Source organism: Telopea speciosissima, chromosome 3 (genome assembly GCF_018873765.1).
Source record: "Telopea speciosissima isolate NSW1024214 ecotype Mountain lineage chromosome 3, Tspe_v1, whole genome shotgun sequence".
Taxonomy (NCBI): Eukaryota; Viridiplantae; Streptophyta; class Magnoliopsida; order Proteales; family Proteaceae; genus Telopea; species Telopea speciosissima.
In genome coordinates this window covers 2,492,311-2,499,569 of record NC_057918.1, presented here as the reverse complement: position 1 = coordinate 2,499,569, position 7,259 = coordinate 2,492,311, and the positions used below count along the sequence as shown (strand labels likewise).

The window sequence follows — 7,259 nt, the reverse complement described above, 5'->3', positions numbered from 1 at the left end:
TGGCTGTCTCTCACTTCGCCCTTTTCAACACCCTTAAAAAGGCTTTTGGGTTATCTGAGTATCTCTCTCTCCAAATGTTCTAAGATTCTCTCAGATCTCCTCAAGGGCTCTCTCCCTCCAAAAGCCTAAATACACCACAAGGCTGCAAAGTCTCCACCCGATCCCTTTCCTCTCTAATGCTCAAAAGCTCAATTAAGAGCCACAGGTCCCTGGCTCCTTTCAACAGCTTTGCATCAGTGCTGGATTTCCATAGAGAGCAACAAAATCATCTTTGGACGCACAAATACCAAAAGAGCTCCCACTTCTCCTGCTTCTTTCTCTCTTGTAAGTTCTGACTTCTGGGATTAATTTGAATTTAGAAGTCTCATCTCTTCTCTGGCTCCAATCCATGGATTGTTGGTATTCTTCTCTCGACGTCGACAATGAATTTGAGAAGCTACTGTTTCGAATGAACCCTCCAAGGTTTGCCCCTTCTTGGTGCCGCTGTCTTCTTATTTCTTATTTTATCATGCCTTGTATTTTTTTGTTCTCTTTAATGTTTCAATCGCTCTGATATCTGTTTTGAAGTGGGTTCTTCTTGTTACCCTGTTCCTAATTTAAACAATGTTCTAAACATGTGGTTTTTGTTCCTCCTTCCTGCTTGCGGTGGAATTTGCAGGGTCACTGTTGATAATGCTTCAAACCCAAAAGCAACTTTGGTAGAGGTATGTAGATTTTAACCCCAGCTCCAAATTTTTCTTTTGTTCTTCGGTTTTTAATTGATTTATTGGGACAACCAAGGATTTTATGCCCCCCGGGTGTTTCTGTTTGTGTTGTGATATTTGTTTTTGTCCTTGTAACTTATTTCCGTTTAATGAAATTAATTTCTCAGGTAGGCAGTGCTAATAAGCATGGGAGCTTGTTAGAGGTAGTGCAGGCTCTTGCTGATTTGAATTTGACCATTAGCAGGGCTTACATTTCTTCAGATGGTGAATGGTTTATGGATGGTGAGCTTCCCCCCCCCCCCCCCTCTCTTCCCTTTTTCCTCTCTCTTGCAAACAAGCCTTCACCTTTTTTATTTATTTAATTGTAATCTATGCTTGTATCGTCTGTTTCTTGCAGTATTCCATGTTGTAGACCAATTTGGAAATAAGCTGTCAGATGGTGAGGTTATCAACCATATTGAACAGGTAAATCCACAAAAACCAGTCTCTTCTTTCATTTTGTGCAAGTTGTTTTAATTAGGGAATTGGATTCTTAAGAGAAATACAAACACATAGAACCAGGTAGCAGGTAACTTCCACTTAGTTTGTCTTCTTACCTGAAAATTTCTCAATAACGCAGTAGATCCCTCGGATACCAATCCTACACCAGTGTGTTCAATTACCCTAGTTGCCTCCAAGTCTGCCTTCTAATTGCTTGATGCTATTCAATCCGTCAAGCTCTCATCCTATGATCATCCGTTGGTTCTCAATGGATTGATGCCCTCACCCAAAAAAAAAAAAATTACTTGCTGGATAAAAGAGTAGAAACTTGTTCATGGGATCTTGATATTTCCATTCATGATTTGCTAGGAGGCCTTGCCCTTAATGGTTTAATGCCTTAATACCTCCCTCTCCTCTTCACCCTTCCAATTAATAGATAAATAAGTAAATTATCGTTATATTGTACCAGAATGCTTAGGTAAGGTAAAACCTGAGAATTGTGAGTTGTTCTGATGGTTACGATTTGACATGTGACAGTCATTGGGACCAAGAGCACGGAGCTTCCGGACCTTGAGAAGGTCTGTGGGTGTTCAAGCTGCTACAAAACACACAAGTATTGAATTGACTGGAAGAGATCGACCAGGCTTGCTGTCAGAGATTTTTGCGGTTCTTGCCGACCTCAAATGCAACGTTGTGGCTTCCGAAGTCTGGACCCACAATTCAAGGATGGCATCAGTTGTTTACATCACAGATGAGGCAACTGGGTTACCGATTGATAATCCAGACCATGTTGCTAAGATCAAACAACTTCTCCTTTATGTGCTTAAAGGGGATAGAGATAAGCACAGTGCGAGTACCGTTGTTTCTGTGGGTGGAACTCACACGGAAAGGAGGCTTCATCAGATGATGTATGCTGATCGTGATTATGATAGGGACGAAGATGAGCCCACAACCACCTATGACCAGAGCAAACCCATAGTGACAGTGGAGAATTGTACAGAGAAGGAATACACAGTTGTGAACTTGAGGTGCAGGGACCGCCCCAAGCTACTCTTTGATACTGTGTGCACTTTAACAGATATGCAGTATGTGGTCTTCCATGCTACTATCACTGCTGAAGGACCAGAGGCTCATCAGGTTTTCTTCAATCACTTTCTTAATAGAATAGCATTTTCTGAATGTGGGCTTTGTTTCCTATAAATCTTACACTTGGCCGCTTAATTGGGGCTTAAATTTTGTGGACAGGTAGACCCAAAGGTCTACTGCTCATATATCAAATTTCAGCCCAAATGAGTTTGCGAAGTGGCAAAGAACTTTGAAAAAACAAGACTATGTGAGACTACAGGGTACTGAAGACACTCATGTACATACATGAGGATGCGTGCCAGCACATGGTGGGGTTTTTGATTGGATTAGGGACTGAAAATTTGACATGTGGCTATAATCCGAACGATGTCTTCTCTACCCAAAATTCGAAAGAGCCGTTCATCTATCTACGTGGCACTATGAGGGTGGGCCACAGGAAGGCCTTAGGCGGGAGCCGCTCAAGGTCATTTTGCCATGCTGAATTTCATCTTGACCTATTCGGGATAGAATGTTGATCACTGTATGTATTTTGAAAAGAAAAAGTCTAACTGAACTCAATCTTGGATGAATGGAATGTTCTTTAAATTTTAAATTAGTCTGAAGACCTCAATCTCTCATGTCAACTGTTCTACAAGTCTATTCAGTTTCTAATTGAATTAGCTAATTAGGGTCCTTGTCCCTTCTTCATTTGTAGGATATGACAGTTATGTCTGATACTCAATTTTTTGCTCCCTCTCATAGGAATATTTTATCAGGCATAAGGATGGGTGTCTTGTTAACTCAGAAGCAGAGAGGCAACGGCTAATCCATTGCTTGGAGGCAGCTATTCGAAGGCGAACTTCAGAGGTATGGACTTGGGAAAGATTGAGTTGCACTCTGTTTTTCATCCAGTAAAAATCTAGCTGTTTTATTTTTCTTTCAACTACTGTTTGATTGAAGAAATTCTGATCTGTGTTCTGGTATTATAAATATAATCCAGGGAATAAGGCTAGAACTCTGCAGTGAAGATCGTGTTGGACTTCTATCTGATGTAACCCGCATATTTAGAGAAAATGGACTTTCAGTGATTCGGGCAGAAGTCACAACCAGAGGATCCCAAGCTGTGAATGTGTTCTATGTGACGGATGCATCTGGGAATCGGGTCAAGAGTGAAACCATTGAGGCAGTTAGGAGTGAGATTGGGCAAACAATACTCCATGTGAAAGATGATGTATATTCAAAATCTCCTCCACAGGGAAATGCTAGGTTTTCCCTCGGTACTCTCTTCCGAACTAGATCAGAAAAATTCTTCTATAACCTGGGTTTAATAAAATCATTCTCATAGGAGCATCATTAAATCAACCAGACACTGTCATCCAAATGTATGTAAATCAGCAATGTCAGTAGACGGAGAGCCTAGGCAGCCAGGCTCTTCAACAACATAGGTACTTGAAGCTCCCATTCAACTTGTCCATATCTCCTTGTAAAATTTACCTGTAGTATACTGCTTCCCTGTTGCCTCCAGTATAATGTAAATACAGATATAGAATTTTCCACCATAGTGTTCACTGTTGCATCAAAAGGAATTATTTTTTTAAATTTCCTCTTTGTTTTCTCCATTTGGTAAGAGTGGTCTTAACAAGGTCATGGTGGCCTGCTTGGACTTAAGCTGTTGAACTCTCATTGATACTCTTCCTCTTGCTATGAGTCCATGAATTATGGCTATTGTCATGACATCGAACTTGGATCCCCATGGGTTCTCTTGAGCAGACATAGAGGAGAGAGGTGCCTTTTTTGACACAAGATGCAATTCAAGAGAGTCGATCCCTTGACCTCCTGTGGGGCATGCACTCAACCAACGATGCCTCCAACCAACCGAGCTAACGGTTTTTTACAACAGAACCTTCAACAACCATCAATATAATTAGATATTTAATTTATTTTTATTAAGATCGAATAAATTTTGTTCTCAAGCATGTGATCTTTTGTTTCTTTGTCTATCAACTTACCTTTTGTTTCTTTGTCTATCAACTTACTCCCTGTCTCACTTCCTTAACGCTTGTCACCTCCGGAATTCAGATCGTCTACGGCCTGCCTGCCAGTAGCAGCCATAGCAGCGCCCTAATGAGGTGTGGTGCAATGACCGCCTTACCCCTATCCGAGCGCCTTGCCCGAGCAGGGGGTAAGGCGATCATTGCGCCGCACCTCATTAGGGCGCTGCTATGGCTGCAACGGGCAGCAGGCCGTAGACGATCGTGATTCTTCACCTCCGATAATTAAAAATCGGATTCCTACGGTTTCAGCGGTGTCTGGTCGTTGATTCGTATTGATCAGTGGACCAATATAGCACAGACATCAATTCTTTTCTCAGAAAAAATAATGTTATGATTTTGTATTAAATCGATATGCCAATACGTAGCAGTATTAATACCTAACTCTAAGTAAGTAGTGGCTTTTTTATGAAAGATTAGCCCAATGCCTAAAAGAAGTTTACTAAGACGTCTCACTTGTTACTATTCGATTTTCTTTGGTTGGGTCAGGTTGAACATTCGCAACCCTTTCATCCAGATCAACTCAAATGGATTCTTTTTCAGTAATTGCTTGATGTTGCTCTGCAAGTTACGAGGTAGCTCATCCCGCTCAACCATTTACTGCTCTCTTGCTCTAATTCTCAGATGACCTACAAATCCTTTTTACCTCAAATCTGAAGATAAATTGCTTGTAGGTGCCGACGGATACTGATCTCAAATAGTAAGAGCCACAAAAGCGAGAAACTTTATGCTTTAGCACACAGTGCGTCATAGGACTCTTTAAATTATAAATAACGTTATGCGTTAGAAAACAGCAAGGGAAAATTAGTTATCCCTGAGATTTGTATTAAATACAGAACGATCCCTTGTGTTTTTAAATTATACAGCCACACCTCCTGCGGTTTGGTTAGTTGTTACAACAACCCCATTCTGTTATATATAAGTGGTATTGTGTTGATAATTCATGATTTAAAATGACAAATATACCCCTAATTCTCAATTATTTTTTTTTTTACTAATTTTACTCTTGAAACAAAACTTAATGGGACCCACCATCCCTCCTCCTCCTCCGTCGTCTTCTTCTTCTTCTTCTTCTTTTTCTTCTTCTTCTCTGCAACCCCACTGGCCCCACCACCTGCTGCAACTCAATCCCACTCGCCCTACCCCCCCTGCAACCTAACAACACCACACCCCACCCTCCCTGATGATCAATTCAACTAACTACTACTATTGGTAGCAGAAGACTCAAAAGTCTGCGAGAACTGCAGGTTCAGATTAAAGTTGAGTTTCCGTTCCTCATCTTCTCCACTATCACGCATGGTCGAGAGCGGCGAGTTTCCGTTCCTCATCTTCTCCACCATCTCCGACGGCATTTCCCTGATCGGCCTACACTCGTAGGTGTCATAATCCACTTCCCAAAGCCCCAGTCCGTGCAAGTCCTCAGGTTCCCCCATTAGCCCCACCAGAACCAGCAGGTCGTCAAAAACGGTGAGCGTTACTCCCTCCAGGAGTCCATAGACCCCCAATACGTGGAAACTGGAAAGCATTTAAACAATGTTGGAGAAAAAGCTAAAAAACAAGAGAGCCATTATGCAAATAAAATACAAGAATATAAATTTCAAGGCGAAGGAATGATGAGAGTGAATAATGGACAAATGAAAAAAATTTAAAAAAAAGGGTCGCGACAAGCGAGCAAGAACAACCAGAGGTAAGAGACCTGGCCTTTTTTTTTTTTCTCTGGTGGTCACCTCTGCTTGGAACCGAGGCGGTCCAAATTCGAAGGATCGGCGGTGGGTGCAGCGCCACCGGCGACGGAAAGCAGTTGAGTGAGGGTGGTCATGGCTCTGACCTGCATCTCCAAGGCTGCTATGTAATCTGTGGCTTCCTCGAGAAGATCAGGGAAGGGGAGTTTCCGGCATCCTGGAACTAAGCTTCCGAGGACACGCACCTTCCGTTGAACCGTCGGCAACCTCTTGTCTTTCTTCAAGGCAAGGATGCTAATCCCCCCTCGTCTCTTTGATCTACAGTTGTCGGGGATAGCTACTCTCTGCTTCCTCTTCTTCTTGAACTTCAATTTGAGTCTGTTTGTCAGGATCGCTCGACTCCATCTCGTTCGTCCCTTGGCTGCTACGGCTAAGACCCTGTCTGCTGCTTCTCTCACGGCACGGCCCCCGCGCGGGATAGATTCCGCTGGACAAGGAGAATCAGAAGTGGAAGAAGAAGATGCCGGTGCTAGTGAAGGTGAAGGATTACGGCGAACTTGACTCAGAGCTTCAATGAGCTTGGAGGAATAACTCTGTTGTTCGGCAGGGGATTTCCATCTCGTCTGGTTCTGATTCTGGCTCGGATTCGAAGGTTTCTTCTTCCTCTTCTTTTTGGACTCTCGGGATCTCTCGGTGTTGGTTTCGGGATTCAAGATCAGGGGCGACGCCACACAAGTGGCGCTTTCACATGGTGCCAATTCAAGTGGAAGGGATCGAAGGAGAAAGAGAATCTGGTTGGTGGAATGGGACGAAGGTTGCAGCGGTGGTGGGGTGGTGGTTGAAGAAGAATAAGAAAGAAGAAGAAGAAGAAATAGTGGTGGGTCCCACTTTTTAATGTTAGAAAAATAAAAAAGTAGAATAAGATTATTTTAACTGAAGGGTAAAATTGGTATTTAAAATATATTATTTAACACCGTTCACTCACCGAGTCACTGTCCACTTAGGGGGTCTGATTGTATATTTTAGAAACACAGGGAGTTATTTTGTATTTTATATAAACCTTAAGGGGTGGCACTGTAATTTAAACACCGGCAACTGATATCTGTGCTGACACCCCAACAATAAGGTCTACGCATATGGTTGGTAATATGAAGCATAACTCCCCACCTCGCCTCCTAAATCCACTTTTAAGTTTTAACTGATTATTTTCTTTTTGCTATTCAAGAAGACAGCAAGAAAGAAATCAAATCCTACGAATCAGTTGCACAGTAACAATG

At 42.3% G+C, this 7,259-nt stretch overlaps 2 protein-coding genes across 2 annotated transcripts; one reads left to right on the top strand and one right to left on the bottom strand.

Annotated features, from left to right (window-relative positions):
• Positions 1-328: 328 nt before the first annotated feature.
• Positions 329-3,832, top strand: LOC122657052 (ACT domain-containing protein ACR4-like). Its single transcript, XM_043851804.1, has 7 exons — positions 329-462; positions 659-704; positions 872-986; positions 1,102-1,169; positions 1,722-2,321; positions 3,012-3,116; positions 3,250-3,832. Exons 1-7 carry the CDS (start codon positions 389-391, stop codon positions 3,592-3,594), a joined length of 1,353 nt encoding a protein of 450 aa, XP_043707739.1. The 5' UTR covers positions 329-388; the 3' UTR covers positions 3,595-3,832.
• A 2,186-nt stretch (positions 3,833-6,018) lies between these two features.
• Positions 6,019-7,139, bottom strand: LOC122653914 (transcription factor bHLH148-like). Its single transcript, XM_043847872.1, has 2 exons — positions 7,072-7,139; positions 6,019-6,723 (listed from the first exon to the last, which is right to left on the bottom strand). Exons 1-2 carry the CDS (start codon positions 7,137-7,139, stop codon positions 6,024-6,026), a joined length of 768 nt encoding a protein of 255 aa, XP_043703807.1. The 3' UTR covers positions 6,019-6,023.
• Between the last annotated feature and the right edge of the window lie 120 nt (positions 7,140-7,259).

Excerpts from the sequence above, each read along its gene's own strand:
- LOC122657052 (XM_043851804.1), top strand. The coding sequence starts at position 389 with ATGGATTGTTGGTATTCTTCTCTCGACGTCGACAATGAATTTGAGAAG. Across the intron at positions 1,170-1,721 it reads TTATCAACCATATTGAACAG|TCATTGGGACCAAGAGCACG; the intron begins GTAAATCCACAA and ends GACATGTGACAG. Across the intron at positions 3,117-3,249 it reads TTCGAAGGCGAACTTCAGAG|GGAATAAGGCTAGAACTCTG; the intron begins GTATGGACTTGG and ends AATATAATCCAG.
- LOC122653914 (XM_043847872.1), bottom strand. The coding sequence starts at position 7,139 with ATGCTTCATATTACCAACCATATGCGTAGACCTTATTGTTGGGGTGTC. Across the intron at positions 6,724-7,071 it reads AGCACAGATATCAGTTGCCG|CGCCACTTGTGTGGCGTCGC; the intron begins GTGTTTAAATTA and ends ACCATGTGAAAG.